A 24,773-nucleotide genomic window follows, 5' to 3' on the forward strand; every position below is an offset into this window, starting at 1 on the left:
AAGGATCCCCGGGGAGACAGGGAGACAGACAGACAGACAAAGACCTTTCTTGTCCTGCTCCATTTGAGGGACGTCGATCTGCTTTACTTTCCTAGCACATAGCACATAGTCTGCAGCAGAGTTAATTTTTTTCCCCTCGGGGTTGCGCAGATTTAAAATGAGGTAAAGAATCTGAAGGAGGGATGTTCGGGCCAAGCTTATAGCACATTTGCAATTAACTACTTGCTTAATCATCTGCAGTTACTGAGATATGTTCTGGTTTTAAAAAGCTACCCGTATATTACCGATCTTGAGGTTGGGCATGAACATTCGGTGGTCCAGATTATCTTCTCTTGCCCCCACCTTTGCCAGATGGCAGCTGGCAGCCCCCCTGCTGGCACGGGTGATCGGCTGGATGCGATGGGAATTGTACCCCAACACATACGGAGGGCACTAGGCTGAGGGAGGCAGGGGCTGTCCTGGGCAGCCTGGGATCCTCCAAGCTTTTAGGTTTCTGGAAAGCTGCTGTCCTAGGCATGAATTGGTAATCTTTTGGGGAAGATGCAGCTGAGTTTCATGCACCCGTCTGAAGACCCCTTCTCCTGTATCTGCATTTCAGGCAAGAGCCTCTGGCCAAGAAGATCAGGCTTCACACAGACGAGAGAGCATGCGCGGCGAGGCGTGAGAACAAGGCAGTAAGCAGAGTGGAATTTTGTGCAGGAGTTGCACTTAGTTGTGTAATGGTCCGTGGGAAAGACCTTGGGAGACAGGAGGGAGGGCCGCAGGCTGGACAACTGGCAGGCAAAAGGTGTCTCAGCCCACAGGAGGAAAAGGGGCGTGGGAAGCATCTCAGAAGGTGCCCTCCCTAGTTTTCCAGACAGTAAAAGGAGAGGGGGGAAGAAATATGTTCAGTCTTGCAAGATTCTCTTACTGTAACCTTACAATAAAGATAGAGCGAGTATTCCTGGGTGTGCTTCTTCTCTGGACTACCTCGCAGGGCCGACAAGTTGGAAGATTTTAGCCAATTGCAATTATTGGCCGTTTGGTACTGGCATGGAACTGGTGACCCCCAGAAGGGGCGGTCTCCCTTTCCCTGAATGTTTTCCAAGGGCCCTCTCTCTGGGAGGCTTCGATTCAGATTCCTGCTCTGAGCAGGCAGCTGGCCTGATGGCATAAGGAGCCGCTTCCAATTCTAGGTCTCTGTGTTTTCATTGGAAAAAAGAATGGGATGTGTTGGAATGAAATCAAATTTGCATCCATTCCTCCAGATTTTATGCTGAAAGAAGAGTTATTCTCTGACTGGTGAACAAAGTGTCAGGTCAAAGAGACAATAAATTCTTATTTTTCAAGGGAGGCAGAAGATCATCCTACGCAGGAGGAGAGGAGGGATAGCAGTAGAGCCACAGAGATTCTGGAGCAGAAGGACTCTGAAACCCATATTTTTCCCCAGGAATCCTGCCTGGTTGCTTCTTCAAGATTGCCACGGGGAAAGGCCAAGCAAGATCAGTTCATTTAGCCAAGAATCCTTGTTCTTACTGTGGACTTCCAAGTGTATAAACTTGGATAGTAGTCCTTCCCTGTCTGCTGTCTTTCCACCAGAAGTGGATATTCACAGATACAGTGCCTTTGAATCTGGAAGGTCCATTTCTGAACATCACGACCAGCAGCCATGGTTGGCCTTGGTCCTTCATGAATTCATCTAACCCATCTTTCCCCAACCAAGTGCCTTTCATATGGATTTGAATACAGTTCCTATCATCCTCAGCACAGCCATGCTGAATGGGAATTATGAGAAATGTGACCTTGTCATTAGGGAGGAAGAGAAGTTTGCTTCACAGGCCAACTCAGCAAGCAGAAACAAGAAGATGCAGGGGGCTTTCTTCTTTGGCAGCTGGAAGTTCAGGCCTTCTGTCCCTAGATGCCTTCCTTGCTCACAATCCCTCTCCCCCGGCTGCCGATGAAGCAGAGGAGGAAATGGGCAAACATCATTTGGGCTTGTGTATGTCAGGTTCCTGATTTGTCCTGGGAACTGCATCCTCTCCTAGCAACCTTAAGCAAAAATGGTGCAAATCAGGAGGCTGAGCAACAGGAGCTCAGCCTGGATTCTGCCCATGGCAAATATTTTTGCGGTAAAGAGACATGTGGATGTGTGTCAAGGAGAGCCAGGTTGCTAAAATGGTTCTAGTGTTAGAGCAGGACTGGGAGATGCAGTTCAAGGCCGCCCTCAGCCTTGGAATATGTACAAGCGTCAAATAAAATGATTCCAACATGAATTGATGGCTGGTACCATCGTAAGAGTGCTAAGCACATTGTAAAAAAAAAAAAATTGTTCAGTTTTTATTTATTGAATTTCACTTCTACGTATTTTACATATCCTTCTACACTTGGATTGGGCAAGTGACAAATATGGTTAAGAATGGTAATCTTCTTAAAAAACTAGACATACTTGTGTTTGGTGTGGTGAGGGACTTCTTCATTTTATTTTAATTCCCTTATTGGATTTCCCCCTCTTTTAATATAATTTTCTGTTGCTGGAAAAAGAATCTCTTGTAGGTTAGCTTCCTTCAGGTCTCCTAGAAGGCAGCCATTGCTTACTTTTGCTGCCTTAAGGACTAGAAATTTGAGTGTTGAGTTTTTTAAAAGCTGTAGGCAGTGAATTTTCCTACTTCCGTCAAAGGCTTTTATAGTGCCGGATAACCACCCCACCTAGTTTATAGTAAACTCATTCACGTTTTCTTTGACAGGTGACTGAACAGCAGGGGAAAGCTGCAGACTCCTCCCAAAGTGATGGACTAGTGGAGGAGCGGAGAAGAAAGAAAGAGATAATTTGTGCTGGAAAAGTGGAGGCAGAAGATCACCCAACGCAGGAGAAGGAGAGAGAGCGCAGAACTACAGAGGTTCTGGAGCAGGAGGATTTCAGAGGAACAGAGGAACAGAAGAATAATGACAAAGGGTTGGAGCAGAAGACTGGGCCAGGAGAGGGAGAAGATGTGGTGGACAGGAGAAGATCTGACCAGAACTTTGAGGTCAAGACTGAGCAGAAGGTGGAAGGGGGGAGGGAGGTGGAAAGAGAGTGGGCTGGTGAGGAAGTGCCTCAGCTAGGAAACCGGATGGAGGAGGAAGGGACGGTTGGAGATGAGTCTGGAGTTGGGGTGCCATTTGAGATCAAGGTGGAAGGTGATTCCGAAGACCAAAGACGAAAGCGGAAGGGGGACAGAGAAACCCTACAAGATGGAGTAGAAAGAAAGGCCAAAAGAAGCAGGAGCAAAAGAGGTGTTCCAAAAGTAGAATTTCTCAGGGGCTCCCGGAAGAGGAAAACTGAGGAAGAGGACAAGAATTTGAAGAAGAAAAAGAAGAAGGATGAAGGAAATTGTGGGAAAAGGTCAGAAGCCGAGGAGGACAAGTGGAGATGGTAGGTTTCTTGTTCGAGTCATCTCTGCATCTCAGTGTTGATGGCAAAAGGGAGTTTCTGATTTTAAATCTGTGTTGTTGGAGCCCCCCCCCCCCCAATCTTACAGCCAGGGCTGATACTAGAGTTACTTGTTGGGACTATTAAGGGCTGAAAATGACTTTTGTTAGGGGCTTGAATGTCCCATTTGCTTTGTCCCCACCAAGCTGAGGATTCTCTCAGATTGCAAGATAGGGGTTTGTTGCTTTAAGAAATATTTCTTAAATATTTCATGCCGACATGAAATTATTGTGATGACTTGACTGATAAATGTCTTCCCATTCAAGTAGCTGAACGTCCTCATGAGAATAGTTTGGTGGTAGCGTTATAATCTGTTTTGTTTGATAGGGCAGCCAGTTCTGTCTTGCTATTTGCTGGAGCGATCTCTGCCCTTTCAAATGAAAAAATAGTTGCCCCATCTGTTGTACTCGGAGGAACATGATGGATGTCAAGCCCAGTGTTTTCCCACAACCTCGGCCATTTTAAGATGTGTGGACTTCAACTCCCAGAATTCCCCAGCCAGCCAAGGCTGGCTGGGGAATTCTGGGAGTTGAAGTCCACACATCTTAAAATGGCCGAGGTTGTGGGAAAACATTGGGTTAGCCGCTAACTGATTATGAATCATGAAATTGGAAGGGACCTAATTCTGTGTGTCATTCCACTGGGTAGTGTTTTTCTCCCCCTTGGTTGTTTTTGCTCAGGAGTAAGCATATTTGATTCCTTCAACCACTCAAAGATTTTAGTTTGCAACCTCTTGATAATTTCCTTTGCCCTTCTTTGCACCTTCTTTGGATTTTCCTGAATTCTTCTTAAAGTGCGGTGCTAAAAGTAGATATGGCGCTGGAGGGGAAGCCTAGCCCATACCGAATGGCTTTTGATTTGCTTGCTTTGGAAATCAGTACTTTATTTTAAAAAATTGGTACCCCGCTGGAATACGGCAAGCCGATCGAAGTCCTGCGCGCTTTGATTGATGCAAGTTAAAAACGTATTTGCCTCTTCCGCAGCACTCGGACTGAGGATTCACATTCAACTTGTATAAAATATTCTATCATTTAATGGAATTCTTGCTGGGAACGGTCCCAAGCTTTTGATTTGGCCTTCAGGAGATAACATTACTTCCAAACCTTCAGAAAGGTGCATCAGTATCTTGAAGTCTTACTGAGTCTGAATTCTTTCATTTCTCCCCACTGAAACCCTCCTAACGTTGAACACGGAACCCCATCACGTTTGAGCTCCATATTTCTAATGAGAGAAGATTAAATGATATCCTTTTAAGCATAGTTAGGAATTTGGGGCTGAGAAGAATAGGACTGCGGTTATTTTTCAATGTCAAAGCACCCCCAGCAGCTCTGGTGGTTAATTTGGAGTAGATCAGGTTCTATTTATGGAATATGCAAAGGTTTCTACATTTACTTGAAAAGACATTGAAAAGGCATAAGCTTTCGTGAGCTTATGAATGATCAATAAGTTATAATAAATAAAGCTGTAAGCTTTATAATAAGGGAATGGGTTAGTCTTAAAAGATGTTACCAGGCTCTTTCTGAATTGTTGTTGGTTTGTGGCTACTGTATAGACATTGCAGACTTCCCTACGATGTTTACAGCAAGTTTCAGAATTATCTTGGTTTATCCCTGTTATACTGCAGTTCTTGGGTTTATCCACTAGATGTCATCCAAAGGTTCGTTTTTGCAGCTCTGGGTGCCTGGTCCTTGGACTACAACTCCCAGAATGCATCGGTGCCTTGGACTACGACTCCCAGAATGCACTCCCATGCAGAATAGCAATAGAACAACCTGCATTGTTCATTGAAACAGCGGTCACCCTGCAACAAAAGTTAGTGGAGGAATTATTCCGTTGGAATTAAAAATCAGAAGGAAGCACCTTTTCCGACAGAGACATTTTATTCCAAGGTAGATGCTTCGGGGAATTGCAACTCGCTCCGTCAGATGCATCGATTTCAGCTGATCCCAGCTTAAATCCTGGGTCAGTCCAGCCCGGTGTTTCTCAACCTCGGCCCCTTTAAGATGGGTGGACTTCAACTCCCAGAATTCCTCCAGCCAGCAAGCTGGCTGGAGGAATTCTGGGAGTTGAAGTCCACCCATCTTAAAGGGGCCGAGGTTGAGAAACACTGTAGCTGCTCAATCTGATCAAGGGAGCTGCAGCTCGCAAGAGCTTCTGCCTTGCAATCCAACTTCCGCGTTGGAAGAGTTGCCCCTAGACCCCTGAGCTTTTGCCCCCCCGCCCCCCGGGCTAAACACAGCTCTCCTCCTCCAAAGTCTGCAGTCAGTTGGGACTCAAATCCTGCAGGCGTTTGGATCGCTCGGGTTTCGGTTAGTCGGGACTCCGCAAGGAAATTCTCCCCGGGACTAGGGTTCCCACGTGCCTCCGTGCTGGGGCAACGGTGGGTAGCGGGAACTGAGGGTCCTGGGTGGGGGGCCGCCCTTGTTGCACGCCGCCCTGTGCACGGGAGGGCACGAAGCAAGCGCGCTTCGGTTTTGCAGGGCTGCAGGATTCCTGGGTCCAGGTGACCCTCCAGCTCCAGCCGCCGGGTCCCGGGATGCTCAGGCAGGGGCACGCCCTGGCACGGCGGGCACGCGGCCCCCGCCGGGCTCTGCCGCTCCGGCTGTGCGCGGCGTCCATCAAGGCGCTTCTCGCCAGTCCTAGGTATGCCCGGTCGGCCGGGGGGGCGCGTGCCCGTGCGTGCGTGCGTGCGTGTGGAAGGCGCTTGATCTCGAGGGCTGCTTTGGGGAGAGCGTGAGCGCTCGCGTGGCTTGGACGTTTTGGCGGTGCTGGGCTGGGTGATCAAGGGACGGCCTCGGTGAGGGCTGGGTGGCACGCGTGGGCAGGGGGCTCGTGGGCAGCGTTTCTCGCGATCAGTGAATTAAAACGCTTAAGCCCCTTTGGAAGGTGCGCTCTGGACCCCCTTCTCAGGGTGCGCGATGCCAAGGGCTTGGATGGGAGGCCGTCCAGGGACCCTGCCCGTGCTGCTCGGAGTTGCGCAACAGCAGAAAAAGAGGGCGCCGCGTTTTGGGGTTTTGTAATGTATATATTGGAAAGTTTTCTTGCAGGATTTTTGATGTGCATTCGATGCTCTTGCAAACACACTTCCCCATGGCAGCTGATAAATTAACGGAAGCAAAATTAGGGAGAGTTATTGTCGTAAGTTACTGATGTTACTTGATGATTTATTACAACTTTCTCCTGCGGCAATCAGTTGGACTGTTGGCGGGTCCGCGTGAGATAAGAAAACAATTTGGAATATCTGTGGTGGACATAAAAAATAGAGATAAAATAAAATCCTTACTGAAGAAATTTTAACAAGATAAAAACAATGCAAATATTAGAAAAGAAACAAAGAAGATAAGGAGGAATAGTGAGGAGTAAATAAGGAAGTAATAAATAAGGAAGAAATAGTAAATAAGGAAGAATAGTAAGAAAGAAAACAGAAAAGAATAGAAAAGAAAAAGAAACTATTATAAAGAAGCAGCTTTTTGACAGCGGTTATGAATGCCTTTATATTTCACCCTCTCTCTCTAAATTACATCGGTCAAAAAATGAAAATCTCAATGGCAATAAAAAGTAACGGGTGAAAAAAAAGTGAGGTATGTTTGCTGTCCTGTCATTTCAGCTGATTTGGGCTGGTTTAAAACAAAAGAAAAAAGAAAAACCAAGTAGCTTAGTCTTTGGATGGGAGACCACCAGAAAATGTTGGTTTGTCTGCAGAAGACGACAGTGGATGTCTCCAGGAATCAAGTTCGACTCAAGGCAGACTTGGTCTTGTGCTGCAGGCATCCAAACTTTTATGGAACTGACCTGAGCCGTTCTTGCATTCCTCCTTCCCCAGTTTACAGGCACATGTTTGTCTGTCACAGCTAATTGTTCAGATATCTGAGGATTCCAGCCAGCCACGGTTTCTGCTGCAGCGAATCTGTTCAGACGGCCGGAGGGTCCTTGCTGCGTCGGCTGCAGCAGCCTCACGAGAGCGCTCTCCCGGGAATTTGTTACTCCCTTTCACGGAGTTTGCTGGGGCTCATAAGTCCTCTAAAAGTTTTATGAGCCGGGGGCCAAAGGCACACATACCAGCCTTCCACAACCTGATGGCTCCCAGGGGTATGGGTGCCCCAGATCCCAGAATCCCTTGGGTTTACTCGGGGAATTCTGGGAGCTGCAGTCCCAACACACTTGGAAGATGCCAAGGGCGCAGTTGGGGGAGGGCTGGCATTTCGGAATGAGACCGTACACCCAGGACGCCTCTCGGCCTCCTCGGATGAAGTTAACTCTTTCTAAACTTCCTCTCGCCAGGTGGGAAGAGGAGAAACGGGACGATGGCGTCAAATGGCATCAGCTGCAGCATCGAGGGCCCTACTTCGCACCGCCCTACGAGCCTCTGCCAAGCTCCGTCAAGTTCTACTACAATGGTGGGTGGCCATCTCTGGATTTGCACCCGAGGCGGAGGAGAGGCTTCCCCTGAGCCTTCGCAGGCAGGGGGAGGGAAGCGCCCTTCCCCTCGGCTCCGACCCATGCCCCGATCACCAGGTGCCCCCCCTGCTCTGTTGCAGGCAGGTCTGTGAAGCTCAGCCGGGCGGCTGAGGAAGTGGCAACGTTTTTCGCCAAGATGCTGGACCACGAGTACGCAAGCAAGAAGATTTTCCGGGACAACTTTTTCTGTGACTGGATAGAGGTATCCGCCACTGCCAGCTGTTTGGGAGATTTGCCTTTCTAATTCTGTAATTGCGTTTACAGAAATGGCAAAAAAAAATAATAATAATAAAGAAGGCAGAACGTTGGATGGTTGCAACTGACGGATAGGAAGACGAGATCTCTGGGGATATCCCTGTTGGTGTTGTATAGATCTGTATCTTTTGTCCACACTTCTTAAAGTGGCTTCGCTGGCTGGGGCATTCTGGGGGTTGAAGTCCAGACTTCTTAAAGTTGTCAAGGTTGAGAAATACTGGTTTAGATGGCATCTTGTTGGTGATACCTTATTTTCTAGCTCGAATGCAGCTTTGGCACTTAGACTGCCTCCTTCTTTTCACACGTAGGAGATGACTCCGGAGGAAAGGAAGAAAATCAAAGACCTGAGGAAGTGTGATTTCAGTGAGATCCATAAGTATTTTGTGGAGAAGCATGACGCCCAGAAGGCTTTGCCCAAGGAGGAGAAACAGGTTCAGACGCTATTGACGTTGGTAGAACCTCAGGTCTAGAGGGTTGCTGAAACTCAGAGGACCTTCTGTCTGAAGTTCGTTTCTGATTGGCTGCCTGACACCTAGGTTTGGTGGCTCGAGCCCTGCAGATGTTCCCAGCACGGGGGTGTCTGACAAGCATCAAAGAAAGTCCCCCAGTGAAGCCCTTCTCGAATAGAGATGACCCCCTACCTCCAAATTTGCCCAGCACAGCAATGTTTTGGCCCCTGGACTACCTTTTTGCCTATCAGAATAGCCTGCACTTTAGTTCCTTTTCTTCTTTCTTTAAAATAATTTTTATTGACGGTTTTAAAAAGAATAAAAGATAATGCAAACCAAATTCAGAAGAGAGAGAGAGACAGAGAAAATGAAAAGAAAAAGAATAGAAAGGGCAAGGAAAGAAAAAAAAGAGATTAAAGAAAAAAGAAAAGAGAAATAGTTAAATAAATGATTTCCGATCTTCATCACAACAAGTACAGGCAAACTTAGTATTTCTTCCCCGCTAATAACATTGCATGCATCTATCTCTTCTTTCCATAGCCCATCCCTCACCCATTCGCAAATCCATAAATCGTTAACCTTTCAGTCCGGTTGTCAGCAAAAAGTCTGTAAAGGGGTTCCAGAACTTATCAAACTTTATCTTGTTTTAATCCTGGTCAAACAAATCAACTTTAAATTCCTCGCTTTTGCTTCTAACAATCTTAGTCCATTCAAATGCTGTCGTAGGTTTGATCTTCCTTCTTTCCTTCCTTTCTTTTTCCCATCTCAGGTTTTCAAGGCTTTAGCAACCCTCTTTTGTAAATCCATCAAGAAGTTGTTATCCAGGTCATTATCCTGGCTTGTCATTTGTATTTCCACTAACTGCCATCTCTATCTCGTAATCCACAATTTCTTTATTTTCTAGTAAATCTGCATAACCTTGTTTCACCTCTTCATCCTGTAGGTCTTTCAAAGCACTTTCTTTCACAACTTTCCTTTCTTCTTTTGTAAATAACACATTCATATAAGTAAATATTATTTCTGCCATTGTAGCTACAAGTCTCTGTCCCCATTCTCCAAAAGTGTCTTGAAATGACTCAAATTTCACAGCATTATCTGTCATTTTGTACAATCCTAGTTCCTTTTCATCTCTATCCAGACCAGGGTATTTTTCCTTTTTATCCTGTGAAGAAATAATTTATTTTTGTGTATCTTTTTGATAGAAGTTGAAAGAGGAGGCAGAAAAAATCCAAGAGGAATATGGTTACTGCATAATTGATGGGCACCGGGAGAAGATTGGGAACTTCAAGACTGAACCGCCAGGTCTATTTCGGGGCCGTGGGGATCACCCCAAAATGGGAATGCTGAAGAAGAGGATAATGCCAGAAGATGTCATCATAAATTGTAGCAAGTGGGTCTTGAAATGTGTAACGACATGTCTATGGCAGTGTTTCTCAACCTTGGCAACTTGAAGATGGGTGGACTTCAACTCCCATGGCTGGCTGGGGAATCCTGGGAGTTGAAGTCCACCCATCTTCAAGTTGCCAAGGTTGAGAAACACTGGGCTATGGGTGTGATGTGTCTCAGCACTGGATCGCAAAATGCTAAGGATAAGAGATAGATGAGGAGAGGAGAAATGGGAAATTTGACAGTGAGGAACCCAATGTTCTCACCCTCCTCCTCCTTTTTTAAAAATTCTGTCTGTTTTTGTTTTGCTAATGGGAAGAACAAAGGGAAGGGGCAGAAGAGAATAGTCAGGAATAGCTCAGCCATTTTTGCTGCGTTCTGATGATTTGCGTAGCAGAAGTTTTCATAGAAGGCCACAGCATGAAAGAAGCCCCAGCAGGTCTGCAAAGCCAAAATAGAAAAGAACCACCATTTACAACTACTAACATAGGGTGGAGAGTTTTATGGAAGGGGAGGAAGAACTTAAGGGCCCCTTTCTCTCTTCCTTTAAATAGAACTTAGATAAGTGGGGTCTCCACCATGCCTGAAAGATCCTCTTGCTCTCCTGCTTGCTTTTTAAACTTTTTCCCTTTTTCCCCCTTCTTTCTTCTCCCTCCCAGAGATTCAAAGGTCCCCCAGCCCCCGCCAGGCCACAAGTGGAAAGAAATCAGGTGCGACAATACAGTCACCTGGCTGGCATCGTGGACAGAGAACATCCAGGGCTCCATCAAATATATCATGTTGAACCCCAGTTCCAAGTTAAAGGTGAGGCCCATTGTTCCCTTTGGGGTTGCTTTCTCAATACCGGTTGCAGGTTGAATAATGCATTTCTTATAGCTCTGTTAGAAGGTCGCAGCCAAGCAACAAGTGATGCTTTATTGCGACGAAAGCGTTCGTGAGCCAGTTGGAGGTAAATGTCTCCAAATCCTAGAATTAGAAGAGGCTCCTGTAGCCACACGGTTAATTCGCTGTTCAGTGCAGGAGACCTGCAACGTGAAACCCCCCCAGATGGCTGTCTGGCTTCTCTGCTTGAAACCTGAAGAGGGGAATCCCACCATTTTCTGGGTTATTGACTCTGCTGATGAGATGCTCTTCTTGAGAACATGTTATTCCACATCCTCAGACTGGAGCTGGAGAGAGCAAGCATTGATGTTCTTAGATGACATCCTTTGGGTTCCTGAGGTGTTCAGCTGTCTTTCTTCAAGCTACAATTGTCCAGTGCCTCAAGTTTTTCTTGGAGGACATGGGACAGTTCCTCCCAGCAGAACTAAAACCAGCATAAAGATGTGCTTCTTGTACTTCCGATCTCTATTCTACTTGCCTTCCTTCTTTTCCTTCACCGCAGGGAATGAAGAGGAAACAGGAGGGGTTCTTGACTCAGTATACCCTGCGCCCCTCTTGTAGACTAGGTCCCATAGCGCCTAATCACTGGGTGGCCTTTTTTGACATGTGTCCGGTGGTCTTCCAGAGTATCCCCAAACTGCATTTAGCAGGTTGTGTGGAAGACCCCTTAGCTCTTAGTCCTCAGCTGATCATCTTCATACCCCTCGGAGCCTACTCCAGATTGTCGGAATCCTCCATTGGAGTATCTTATTGACCCCAAGCTGTCTCTGGTTTATTAGACTGTCTGAGATGAACACACCTACTTAAGAGATGTCAGAGGTATCCACTGATTCTCAGATCAGGAGTTTTCCTTGCAACATGGGAAGGGTAATGGCGGCAGACATGGGCATACTGAACTGCTCCGGCCCCAAGGGATTGCCCTCTTGCGGGTATTGTTTTCCCTAGCTCTAAACCAGTGTTTCTCAACCTTAGCAACTTTAAGATGTGTGGACTTCAACTCCCAGAATTCCCCAGCCAGCCATGGGGAATTCCACACATCTTAAAGTTGCTAAGGTTGAGAAACACTGGTCTAGACTATTTCCACTGGGCTGAAAAAGCTACTCCTTTTTCAGAATTTTTCAGAACGATGCTTACAATTCTGGTTGACATCATTTACCATCCTCACGTTGTAATGTTTTGTTTAATATCTGCATCGGGTGGAGGAGACTTTGGGTTCATTAACTGGTTTTCATGCCTAACCTGAAAATACTGTTTTTTTTCTTCTTTGGTGTGCGAGCTCCATTCTTTTCTCTCTCCCCTGTTTTTTAGAGAGATGGTTGCCTGCTTGGGAGAAAGACCTACAATGGCTAGTACTTGCCACAGTTAATAGGGGTGAGGGGTTGCAGATAGATCTTAGCATCCTTCGTTTGGTCAGGGGCAACTGCTGGGATGTCTGTGAGGCATGAGTGGGTCAGAAAAGCCAAAATGGAGCCCACACCTGTGTGTTCAAAGCACTGTCCCTTTCTTATATGGGTCAATACATGTAAAAAAGGGGTAGGGCTTTGGTCATGCAGGTAAGGGTGCCATCTTGACTTTTCTGACCCCTCTGCCCTGGCAAATGCCTCTAGAAAACCGCTAGTCTTACAACAGAGGTCACAGTCCCCTTTTCTTCCAGGGAGAGAAAGACTGGCAAAAGTACGAAGTTGCTCGCCGATTGAAAAAGGTGGTTCACCAGATCCGTTGTCAGTACCGGACAGACTGGAAGTCCAAGGAAATGAAGAAGCGGCAAATATCGGTAGCGCTCTATTTCATCGATAAGGTAAGTTTTGCTTTTCAGCACAGAGTTTATCGCTGTGAAAATGGTTTGCGCCCTTCCCTGCCCCCCTTCCCAAGGATCACCAACAGGTTGACTTGAGTTGGCCTGTTCTCCTGACTGCTTGATGGTCAATGTTTAGGGGATTTGGGATGCCTTGGTGAGGTAGGGTTGGACGGGGTGATTTTGTGGGGACTGAGCAAGGAGAGGTCAGATGTCCTTGGAAGACAGCCAACATTTTGCTTTAAGTTCTTTCTGACCTGGGTCTACGGTGCTCATCAATGTTGCTTGAGTGAAGAGGTAACGTATCAGAAAAGGGATCAGCTATGAAATGCCCCACCTCCCCTGAGTTTCAGAGTTGTGGGGCTGCCCCTGAAAGAAGCTTTTCACTCTCCCACCCGTCTGAATGGCTACCAGAGAAGATCCTCCTCCACAGAGCTGATGCTCTGCAGGTCTATTGGAGCAAAGGTCATCTTTTAGGACCTGCTTCTCCAGAAGCTGCAGAACCCCCATTGACAGCCGCCCCAACATCCTGGGGGCTGCAGTTAGGAAATTCTGGAGGGTGATAGAGTTCCCATCCGTATTTAAGTATTTAATGCTATTATTATGATCCTGTGGAGTCCTTGGGGTTCTCTGAGCTTGGTTGTTTTCTTGCAAATGTTTTGTTACTTGGCTAGGTAACATCTTCAGTGCTAGAAAGGAGTGGACTCTGTTTTAGCACTGGAGATGTCACCTAGCTGGGTAACGAAACGTTTGCAAGCAAACAACCAAGCTCAGAGAACCCCAAGGACTCCACAGTTCAACCCTGAGCTACACAGATTCTCTTCTGTTGGTATTATGAGTCTCCTGTTTGCTACCCTTTGGGTTAATCTCCGTGGAGGACAGGCGAACGAGATGAATCCTGAGAGCCGTGCAAAGATGGGAGCCTGTCCCCTGGTCTGCAGACCCACACTTTACTGCTTCCCAAAGATCCGCTTTCCCCAGTCAGGTGCCCTCCTGAGATATTTGCCCTACAGCTCCCATAATTCCTAGCCAGCACGGCCCAACAGCCGTGCAAAACATAAGACCTGCGCAGGTCTGAGAACAAGGGCCAGGAGCTGCTCAGGAACCTCCCTGTTTCCTACCCATCTTGTGAAAAGCTGGGCTCTGGAGCGCTCCTCTTCTCGGGAGGGCAGAATGACCCCCTGGCTGCTCACCCTTCTGTGTCCTGTTCCAGCTGGCCCTGAGGGCGGGGAACGAAAAGGAGGAAGGCGAGACGGCCGACACGGTGGGCTGTTGCTCTCTGCGAGTGGAGCACACTGCTCTGCATCCACGGCAGGACGGCAAGGAGAACGTGGTGGAGTTTGACTTCCTGGGCAAGGACTGCATCCGCTACTACAACAAAGTGCCCGTGGAGAAGCAGGTGAGCCAGGCGGGGGCCCGATTCGGCTGGGCTACTTCCAAAGGACAACGCTGAGATTTTAGACTGGCTTTTTCCCAGTCTGGGATCTGGAAGTACTGGGAATTGTAGTCCTGAAACATCTAGAAGCACCCCATTGGACAAATCTCCAGGAAAATCTCCAGCAGGAGAACAGTTCTCTCCCTTCTTGGCCTAACGTAACTGGAAAAACCGCTAAGAAAGTTCACTGTGCAGAATGCCAACATTTTATTTCTCTAATGCAAGCAACCCTTCATTCTTAGCTTCTTGGGATCCTGGCAGTGTTGTAGCTGTGTCCCACTGTTTTCTTTCCCCTCTCCCAAAAAACGGAACCTGAACACTTCCCTTGGTTCTGTATTTCTGTTTTTGGAGCTCAGAGCAGTTCCCTTGAAGTGAGCGACCCAAAGCAGCTTCCATCTGCCTTGAAGAGGTTTCTGACGTTCGCTTTGGCCCCTGGAAGCGGGGCCAGTTTCTTGGCGAGCTAGCCTGGCAGGAGAGGCAATTTTCTAATTGGTCTGGGCAGAACGTCCTTCCTAGTTTCAGCTGCAGTGTTCCTGCAGATAAAGGGACCTTCTGGGTTGTTCTTTGAAAACGGAGATATTTGCAACGCATTTGCAGAGTCGTCGGTAAGTGGATGGACTTAGAAATGAAAATTATGAATTTCAAAGAGGGTACAACGTTGCCTTCTGCTTGGGATCTTGGAAAGTGAACGTCGGTTTGTAGGATCCCTAGTAGAAGTGTTACACCACCTGTGCTGGAGAAGGGCAGGGCTGCCAAAATCTTTTCCCATTTGGCTCCCCAGGTAAGGATTGGGAAAGGAGAGGGCAGAATTAGGTAGATTGCGGTCCTGAGGTCGGCTCTGCTGCTTGTCACAATCTCGATTACAGGAATTGGGGGATGAGAGGTGGGGTTCTTGCTGTGCAGCCATCCAGGGTCTCACACAGAACAACCTTTCCCATCACCCGAGTTCTCATACTTTTAAATGGAGGTGCAACACATGAATTTGGGATTTGTTGTGTACCAGGCCTGGCACGGATGATTGTTCAGAAAATTGCCAACGTTTGCTTGTCCTGGAAGGCCTTCGGAGTCTAGAACAGACTAGGGAGGGAAGTTGTCTGAGGACATGTGATGCCATCTCCTTTACTACTGTGTTACACTGTATTATTGCATTATATTTATTTTGCGTTATATTTATTGCCATTTTATGTATACATTTGCACATAACTTGTGAAGCAGTATGTACGTTTTAAAAACAAACAATACAGAGTTGAAGGTCTCTTCCCAGGAGATACAGGCCTATTTCTTCTGAGGCTTCCACCTTCTGGTCCCTGCAAGATGGACCTGATTTGCTCTTCTCTCATTTCCCGCTGTTGCTCTCACGCTGTGCAGCATCTTCACTTGGTTGGATTTTCAGCCAGGTGGCCTGCAACAGCCGATGACCCCGGATCCTCCTCGCTTAGCCCGAGTCTTCCTTTCAGACCTTTGCGGGTCTGATGCTGCTTCCGCAGTGGTGTTTTAGATACTGTAAATTCTTTGAGGACTTCATTGTGAGATCTGTCTTTGTTATAGGTGTTCAAGAACTTGCAGTTATTCATGGAGAATAAAGAACCTGGAGACAACCTGTTTGATAGGCTCTCTGTAAGTGTGTGCTGAACTTCCTGAATGTTGTGCTTCTCCCTGCCTTCCATTTTTTTTTCTACTAATGGTACAATTGTATTCTTCTCTCTGTTTAAGTAGGTTTGAGGCAGAGGGAAAGGTGAGGATGAAGGTCCACCACTGTATCCAGGACATGATGTGAAAGTACTTGATGGCTCAGTTTGCCTAAGCAAGTGCGGATCTAGTCCACATGTAGATCAGAGTTATGCCGTGGAAGAGAAGGAGGGCTCGATATAATCACTTAGGATAGTTTTCCGTCTCTTCCGTTTGCATCACAATCCGAGTTTCATGATCTCCTAGTCCACATGGCAGAATAGCTTTCATTATCATCACAAGGCTCTTAGCTTGTTTCCTCCGGGACTGAAGATGATGGGAAGAGGATTAGTGCAAAACCTACAACTGCCTTTTAGGGAGACCGGAATTAGTTTTGAGTTGGAGGAAAGGTAGAGGTACTCCTGAATTAAAGTTCCTGCCTGTGCCCCCCTGAAATGGAGGGTCAACTCGGAGCTCTTACCTGGGGCATTATTTTTCCTGCTCCTCTTCTCTAACTTCCCTCCCCACTTGGCTTTCCAGACGACAACGCTGAACAGACATCTCCAGGATCTGATGGACGGATTGACAGCGAAGGTCTTCCGAACTTACAATGCATCCATCACGCTACAGGAACAGCTTGAAGCATTGACCAGTGGTAAACCAAATCGAGGCACCACCTACTAAGCTATTCTGCTTTGGGGGCTTTATTAATTCCAGCAGAATTTTGCAGCACCTCTGGAGAACTTTTGAATGCATGTATTTTGGGGTTGGAGTGGCTGGATTGATTCTCGTTCCGAGTGGTAGGCACAGTTTCTAGTCTGTGTTGAAATGTGGCACCTCTTAGCTCAGTTTTGGTGCTCTGATGCTCTGCCCTATGTCTGCCTCCTTCCATTTTCCCCAGTGCCATCATTTCAGTTAAGCTCTTTATGTTCTTCTGGGAACATGAAGGTCATCTTTGGGAATCGTGGAACCTGCTTTGATTGACTTTTGATTGAGAACATTTTTAGATTTTCTCCTGAGCTTGAGTCACCTTGATGGAATACAAGAAGAGTAGGATATGTCATAAAGGACATGGAGGTGTCCTGACCCAGTGCCAGGGCGCTGGGCCTATGTTTTGCATGGAGAAGGTTCAGTCCACGGCATTTCCAGTTCCAGGATCTCAGTTTATAAAGCTGGGAAAGATCCCAGATTACTCTACAGGGTTCCTCTCTCTCAGCCAAAGAGCCAGTGTGGGGTCGTGGTGAAGGTGCTAGACTACGAGTTCTAGTTCTCTTTCAGCCACAGAAGCTTCCTCAGGGACTTTGGGCCTGTCTCCCTCTCAGCCCAAGAGCCAAGGTGGTCTAGTGGTGAAGGTGCTGAACTGGGAGTGGGGAGACCCAGTTTCCAATCCCACTTCAGCCATGGAATTCCCATGGGGGGTTCTCAGCCCAGCCTATTTCATGGGGCAATTGTGAGAATTTGAAGTTAACATCAGAAAATCCCAGGGCCATTGTAGAAATGTAGAAATCTCAGCTGCACCCTAGTCAGTTCACTGGTGCTTGCTCTCCCTCAGATGAGCCATACTGCTGGGAGGAGAAAAATTGGGAAAGGCATTTCATCAAACTTTCTTTTTTGAAGGATACTGTCAGTCTGAGTTATTAAACTGATTTTCCACACATTCCACCCACAGAGGATGACACGCTGGCTGCCAAGCTCCTCTCCTACAATCGAGCCAACCGAGCAGTTGCCATTTTGTGCAACCATCAGCGGGCAACTCCAAAGACTTATGAGAAGTCCATGCAAAACCTCCAGGCGAAGGTGAGCCAGCAAAAGGGGAGGAGGACACACACATGCACGAGCTATTAAGTAGTGGACTGGCCTCTCTCCTGGAGACTTCTAGCTGGCCAATTGTAGCAGGTGTAAGAAAGGAAAGGTGGGATTCCGCGCAGGTCTCTTTTCTACATCCATAATTGCTGGCAACCCACTGTGTGGGTATCATGGCTTTGTAGCAGGGGGTGTTGGAGCTGGTCAGGTGTCAGATAGCAGGAATGAGGAGAAGCTGTAGAGCAGTGTTTCTCAACCTTGGCGCTTGAAGATGTGTGGACTTCAACTCCCAGAATTCCCCAGCCAGCATGTTGAAGAGTTGAAGTCCACACATCTTCAAGTTGCCAAGGTTGAGAAACACTGCTATAGAGACCAGAAAGGGAGAGGGAAGGGGTACCTTGATTTCCTGCACAGAATGTCCTTGAATCCAAAGGTTGGAAGCAACCTTGGAGATCTTGTAGTCCAACAGCCTGCCTGGCCAGGAATCTTCAGACCATGCCAGATAAGTGGCCCTCCAGCCTTTGCTTGAAAAGTACCAGTACTGGAGACCTCACAGCTCCAGGAGAGAGGCCAGTCCACTGCTTACTAGCTCGTGAGGTCAGGAAATTCCTCCTTATTTTGAGTTTGAAACCCTCTCTGTGAAGCTTCCACCCACTGGTTCTTGTCCTGCCCTTGGGCCCTAGGGAGAATAAATCCACACCCTCTTCCCTGGAGCAGCCCTTCAAGTATTAGAAAACTGTTCTCATGTCTCTCCTTAGCTTTTGCTTCTTTTGGCTAAAGATACCTGTTCCTTTCGGTGTCCAAGCCTCTCACTGTCTTTGTTGATCTTCTCTGCACTCTTTCCCGTTGCAGAAGAAGCCTTTGTCTTCGGAGACCCCTCTTTGCTTGCACAGGAGTAGATGACTCAGTTTTGACTTACTCGTCTTATATTTCCAGATGGACGCCAAAAAGGACCAGCTGGCCGATGCAAAGGCGGAGCTGAAAAAGGCAAAGGTGGAACACAAGTGCAAGAAGGAGGCAAAATCAAAAGCGTGTGTGCTCTTGGTTGTTTAGTTCTGGGGTATTTTAACTTGGGGATGGCCATTCCTCACTATTCTTACTTACATGCATGCATGTAAACGCATTAAAATATAAGGTTATTCCTTCTGCATCAAATTGGAGGGGGGCATTTAATCCAGCATCCTGGTTCCCACAGAGGACAGTCGTGTCCATTGAGGAGCGTACGAGCAGAGTAGGAAGGTGGTAACCCCCCCCCCACTATCAACCCACCCTGCAGATTGATATTACACATAAGCTGATATTTAGGGTTGTTTTAAGGAGTCGGTGTTCTCCTTAATGAATTTCTCCATCTAATCTGGTGTGCGTCAACAGAGAGCACTTTTATGGGAGCAAATTCTGTAAATTTTGCAAGCAAGCAAACAAATTCTTTCGTCAGACACAGTTCTACAGATGGGATGGGGCTGGGAACAAATTCCATTTTTCATTACCTGTCATTTTATCAGATTTGAGGTGACCTCCTGATGGCCCTTTTTCCTTAACTAAGATCTTAGAAATTACAGTGAAAAATGGGTGTTTCTAAGAGCTTTTATTTATTTTATTTGATAAGTTTTACAAAAAGATACACAAAAGAAAACATACAAGATACAAAAAGGACAATAAATGATAAGAAACTAAACACAGAAAAAGAAAAAAAATAAGTTTTAACCTATCAAAGCATATCCCATATATTTCAAGTATTAAGCGGAACACCAGAGTTTCTCATTTTAAAAGAATAAATGATAATACTCTGTTGCTGTACAATATCATGAAATTTGTGCCAAACATACTGCGTCATTTTTTGATCAATAGATTAACTCCCTTTTCAAAAGCCAATAGCATTTCCTGTACCTACTCCGTGATATTGGGAATAACTACTTTTTTGGTTTCTCAGAATAATTTTCTTGCCAAAACACCGTGCCTGATAAACCTATAGTTAACTCTAAAACAGATTTGGGATGTAATTGAACATAACATGAACATCTTTAACATTGAAAGATATAGTATTAATCTCTAAACATAGGTTCACTGATCGGGAAGGCTTTTAATGAAAAATGAGGATTATAGAAATACTCATAAGGAAAGGTGTTTTTTCTAAGAAACTGTTGGCAAACCCCAACAGCCAGCAGTTTTCCTTGTTGGGGATCTGCTGCTTGACCTGTAAAGGGGCAGCTTTCCAATCTGTAGGTCAGTGTTTCTCAACCTTGGCCACTTTAAGAGGAGTGGACTTCAACTCCCAGAATTCCCCAGCCAGCATGGCTGGCTGGGGAATTCTGGGAGTTGAAGTCCACTCTTAAAGTGGCCAAGGTTGAGAAACACTGCTTTGCACCTAGATTCAAGGTTGCACCTAGGTTGCACCTAGATTCATGGCTGGCTGGGGAATTCTGGGAGTTGAAGTCCACTGTTCTTAAAGTGGCCAAGGTTGAGAAACACTGCTATGTCTCTGTTTTGAAACAGCGCTGTAGAAAAGAAGAAGAAGCTGGTGCAGAAGATTGAAGAACAGCTGTCAAAGCTGAAATTGCAAGCCACAGACAAGGAAGAAAACAAGCAGATTGCACTGGGCACCTCCAAGCTGAATTACCTGGACCCCCGCATCACCGTGGCCTGGTAGGGGAAGGGGGCTTGAGGGGAGGGCGAGGGGCAGGGAACTGCAGTCCTGCGTAAAACCGAGGGGCCTGTTTGTGCTGTTGTCCCCGCTGTTATTTGTTCGTCCCCCACCCCGTCCTGCTTCGATGCTGATGTGCTGATTTTCTCGCATGCTTTCCTTGAACCTAGGTGCAAACGGTTTGATGTGCCCATTGAGAAGATTTACAACAAAACTCAGAGAGACAAGTTTGCGTGGGCCATAGCGATGGCGGATGAAGACTTCATATTCTAAAGGGATCTAGGCCACTCCTGGCTTGTTTGGGGTCTCATTTTTGTGCCCTTGGGAGGGGCTTTTTTGCACACAAAATACATCTAAAGGAGAAAGGGGAGCCCGTTGTTTCTTCTTTTGTACGAAAGGGGAGACCGCACTGTTCTATTTATTTATTTGTGTATTCCACCCCAGTTTGTGAGGACGTTGGGCGGCTCACAAGAAGAACCATTCTGGAGCAGGACTGGGCAGTGTTCTCCTGGCCTCCTCTTCTAGCTTTCTCAGGGATGGTCATAGCGATGAACTCTGTAAGGACATCCAGCTGTCTCAAGCTGAACCATCCAGCTTCTCTCCCAAAGACTCTTAGGAAAAGCCGCTTCTGAACTGGAGGCTGTGTTGGATAGTGTTCTGTTGCGAAACTCCTCTTCTTGGGTTCTTTGGGGGTAGGCTGTGCAGTTAAAGCCAGTTCTCTCTCCTGGTGCCCTTGAGATGTGTTTGACTACCAGTCCCAAAGCCACAGTAGCTAAGGATCCTTGGAGCAGTCAGTTATATCTAGAGGATCTTTAGTTCGGGGAAAGACCATCATTTTGTTTTCGTGGCCCACTCAATGTTGTTTTCTAATAGTTTGAGGAAATAGGTGGAGCCCAGGAAGAAAAGGGACTTTTGAATGCCATTTTATGTGTTTTCTAACCATTTCTGGCATCCCCATTGCTCTGTGGTGGTCCTGACTGCCTTACTTCCTCACCCTTTAGTGGGAAATCTCAAACCTTAGCTAGAACCAGTTGAGTGCCTTCTTTTGGGAGAGAAGACATAGAGGAAGATCCCTTCCTCTGAAATTAGACTGTGGTCAAGGCTTTGTCAGAGATCCCTTCACAAATTTGCACCACAAAAAATAGGCGCCTCAGAGAGTTCCTAGCACAGTTTTGGCTTATGCACAAATGAGAAGTTAAATTTTGTCATGGAATGTTTTAGTAGGAATTGTGCAAAGATATCCCAGCGCGGAGAGCAAGTCCTTCAGAACTTTTTCTTTGCATTAACATCCACAGCTTATAGCCAGTGAATGGTTTAGTAAACAGTGCAGCAAACACCCACGTCTAGCTGAGAGTGACACTTGAAACCAAGGAGGGACACGTGGTCTAGACTGCAAACATCTGGAGTGAAAAATCCCAGAGTGTTGTCTGGGGCCATTGGTAGGCGGAAGAACGTGTTTCTTGCAGAATTAATATTCTGGATCATCGCTTCTAATAAGTGCAGGTTGCTAATAGTCCTGCAAAAATGATGGGTGGTGGTAATAGGAGTATTAAAAATGTTTGTTTCAGTGCAGCAGACTAAACATGCACGACTTTTATTCGTTCTAGGCACACACATACCCTTTTTCAGTTCCCTTTCCTTAAACAATTCAGCATTTGAAATTGGTGTCACCGCTGATCACAAGTATTCTTAGGTCTAACAATTTTCTAGAGTCACATTCAGGTTTATTGGGTGCTTTTGTGTGATCAAGGTAATTGGCAAGTGCTTCGTTAAAATGTTAATATTTGTTTTGTAAGGGTTTTTTGTTTTCTGATTATGGGTTGATAATGAAAATGGAAATAATTCACTCTGGAATCTCAATTTGCTTTCCTGGTAAGGCACAGGAAAAAAAAAATCAACTTTTTCCAGTTTGGTGGCCTCCCAAGCATTCACCAGGAATAAATGCTGTTGGCTGGGGATGATGGGAACTTGTTTCCAATACAGAGAAGCGGGTGTCACTTTGGGAATGGCAACACATTTCATAGTTTAAGTGCCGGCCTTGTTTGGGGTTTTTCTTCTAAGTGGCTGAATGCAGCCGAGTCCAGTAAAAGAATCAGCTAAGAAGTTTGCTTATTAAAAGTAAAATTATGCACTGTTCAATATTGCAAATCTGATTTGGATATCTAAATTCTCTCACTAGTCTGTCCTGCACTGAAGCAAGCAGCGTGGAATGCTTCTGAGCATGGAATTTGCACTTTCACCCATAGAACCGATATGTCAGAATGTTTTCCTATGAAATTGGAACTATCATAATTTCATGATGCATGTTGATTTCTGTTCTGTTCTATGTCATGCATTCACATAGGTGATGGAAATGTGTTGCAATAATGCTCTTTTCTGCTGCTATTTCCCCAGCAACTCTTTTCTCATGTTTTGTACTCAATCCCAATTGCAGAACCTGTGTTTTTTTAGAAGTGCGCACTGCCCCTGGGCAGTCTTTCTCCTTGGCTGTTCAACATAGGATCCATCTTGAAATGTATTTTCTAAGACAGATAGCAGGAGAAGAGATTTTTGTTCGATCGTCCCGGTTTTCTAATTTTTGCAACCAATTAAAATGGTATTTGTTTGTAAAGATTCAGACGGTTTCTTCATTTCTCTTTGAAATGAGGCTGTTGCTCACCACACGAGGGTGTGGGATCTTTGCACCGTCTGAGCCTGTTCTGTCGAATTCACAAGGAAAGAGGCGCGCGAGGTCACAAGTAAAGGTCTGTTGCCGCGTGACTTCATCCGAGTCTGCCAGGGGCCTCACCGTCTGCCTGTCGTCCACCTGGTTGTAAGAACGTGCCCCACTTGTGGGCAAGAATGCAGGAGTCAGCTGGAGAATCCTGCAGGTTTGTTGGTGTGCTGTGAGCAAAGGGTTAAAATCCACACTCAGAAGGGAAAAGAAATGAAAGGGGAAGATAGATAGATAGATAGATAGATAGATAGATAGATAGATAGATAGATAGATAGATAGATAGATAGATAAAAACAGTAGTTTACACAAGGAAAGAACTAAGACGGTATACCATGTTATGAAGAGCAATACAAAAAAATATATAAATGAAAAGTAAAAGGCTTCGTTAACAGTGGAACCCAAATTTTACTCTTAATTTCCATATATCATAAGGCTTAACAGAATAGCACTTAGTGCTATGAACATAATGGATGTAATCTGCCAAAATATGATAAAAGTGTGATTCGTGCCTCTGAAAGTTCATTATTCTAAGTATCGGTATTTTTTTTTCTACTAAAGCAAATAAGAAAGTTCTTTTAATCCACAAATTGCTACGTTTTCAAGACATTTCCAGCATTGTGCAATAGTTTGCTTTGCTGCCAAAAGTAAGTAGATAAGTTATTTTTAGGCGAAGTGTTAGGTTGGGTGAATAGATGCCATAAACCTATTTCTGGAAAGTGAAGAAGCAGGTGGGGTTCATTTTCTTACATCCCAGGGAGACCCAGGGAGTCCAGGAACTGGAGACTGACAGGATATCCGATGGAGTGACTGGGGAGTAAAGCAAAAACGATCCACCCAAAAGGTGAGGGGAAAGTGCTTTTGTAACATTGCCAAGAAAACTCTGGAGGTGTGCATGATGTCAGCAAGAATAGAGCTGAACCTGAAGAATTTACCTTTGTGTCTGCCAAATTTGGGGCAAATGTTTTGCTTTTGGTCTTCCCCCAATTCTGTGCCCCAGCAGGTGGTAACACCTGGCTGATCTTGTCCAGAGGCTGCTTTGTAATTGGAGGGGAAGCCACAAGCAAATACCCAGGTGGTGGGAATGCAAAACAATGAAGAAGGCAATGGCCAGATGTTCTGCTCAACTCAAGCAAGACTCTGAGTGCTCAGGCAGGCTGGGTTAAAGTTTCATAAGAATACATCTCCCAGAATTCCAGCCAGGAACGCCTTGGCTGTCCCAGTACCTGGAGAGTGCTAGGGTGGGGAAGGCTTGTGGGGTCTGTGGTCAAGAGAGCTGTGCAAAGTCTCCACCGAGCAAGTGGATTTTGAAGGACAGAAGAAAGTCTGCAAAGTGATGGAGCTGATGGGAGGTGGATAACATCGTTCCTTCTCCCTGAAGGCTTAAGACTTCCTCCCTGTCTCATGGGAGTAACCTGACTGGATCTCCCTCTACTCCACCAAAAGGATGGCAATGGAACAGTTGGATGATTCATGTTGCGTGGGATGCGGGGGACAGCCCTGAAAGAAGAGCAAGGGAGGCACAAATTAGACTACTGTTGCCCAAGATGGCAGCTTATGGGCTAGTGAAAAGGGGTGATTGGATCCGGGTTACCTGAGCAAGGTCTAGGGGTCCAGCCTCCTTAGCTCCTAGGGGTGCTTTTTCCAAAGTAGAATGATAGGCAACCTTAAACAATGGCAGGAGGAGACCCCCTTCCTGCTTTGTAGCAAGTCAGCTGCTTCCACTTCCAGAAGCAGATCCAACAAGTCCTATTCATCCCCATCACCTGCCTATTCATGAGCAGAGAAGTGAGCCAAAGGAACAAGATGAAGACTGAAACTTCAAGATCTCCAGCTTCAG

General features: G+C 46.2%; 1 protein-coding gene across 5 annotated transcripts; it reads left to right on the forward strand.

Annotated features, from left to right (window-relative positions):
- Window positions 1-5,644: 5,644 nt before the first annotated feature.
- Window positions 5,645-23,265, forward strand: TOP1MT (DNA topoisomerase I mitochondrial). 5 transcript variants are annotated; one of them, XM_088148883.1, is made up of 15 exons: window positions 5,700-5,828; window positions 5,929-6,091; window positions 7,730-7,845; window positions 7,987-8,108; window positions 8,470-8,592; window positions 9,813-10,000; window positions 10,656-10,800; window positions 12,533-12,676; window positions 13,887-14,072; window positions 15,657-15,725; window positions 16,317-16,431; window positions 17,446-17,573; window positions 18,516-18,610; window positions 20,073-20,222; window positions 20,391-23,265. In XM_088148883.1, exons 2-15 carry the CDS (start codon window positions 5,985-5,987, stop codon window positions 20,491-20,493), a joined length of 1,791 nt encoding a protein of 596 aa, XP_088005009.1. In that variant the 5' UTR covers window positions 5,700-5,828; window positions 5,929-5,984; the 3' UTR covers window positions 20,494-23,265. The 5 variants fall into 5 exon arrangements, with proteins under 5 accessions (XP_088005013.1, XP_088005009.1, XP_088005010.1 ...); XM_088148884.1 differs by having other exon boundaries at window positions 5,701-5,757; XM_088148887.1 differs by lacking the exon at window positions 5,929-6,091 and having other exon boundaries at window positions 5,645-5,828.
- Window positions 23,266-24,773: the final 1,508 nt, after the last annotated feature.

This window comes from Python bivittatus, unplaced genomic scaffold (genome assembly GCF_059951505.1).
Source record: "Python bivittatus isolate LINGU-HERP-01145 unplaced genomic scaffold, Pbiv_v1 ctg000590_np1212, whole genome shotgun sequence".
Lineage (NCBI taxonomy): Eukaryota > Metazoa > Chordata > Lepidosauria > Squamata > Pythonidae > Python > Python bivittatus.

What these genes read in the sequence shown, in the direction of transcription:
- TOP1MT (XM_088148883.1), top strand. Translation starts at nt 5,985, where the DNA reads ATGCTCAGGCAGGGGCACGCCCTGGCACGGCGGGCACGCGGCCCCCGC. An exon ending in TTTTCTGTGACTGGATAGAG is followed by an intron (nt 8,109 to 8,469) that starts GTATCCGCCACT and finishes TTTCACACGTAG; the next exon opens with GAGATGACTCCGGAGGAAAG. An exon ending in GTCATCATAAATTGTAGCAA is followed by an intron (nt 10,001 to 10,655) that starts GTGGGTCTTGAA and finishes TCTCCCTCCCAG; the next exon opens with AGATTCAAAGGTCCCCCAGC.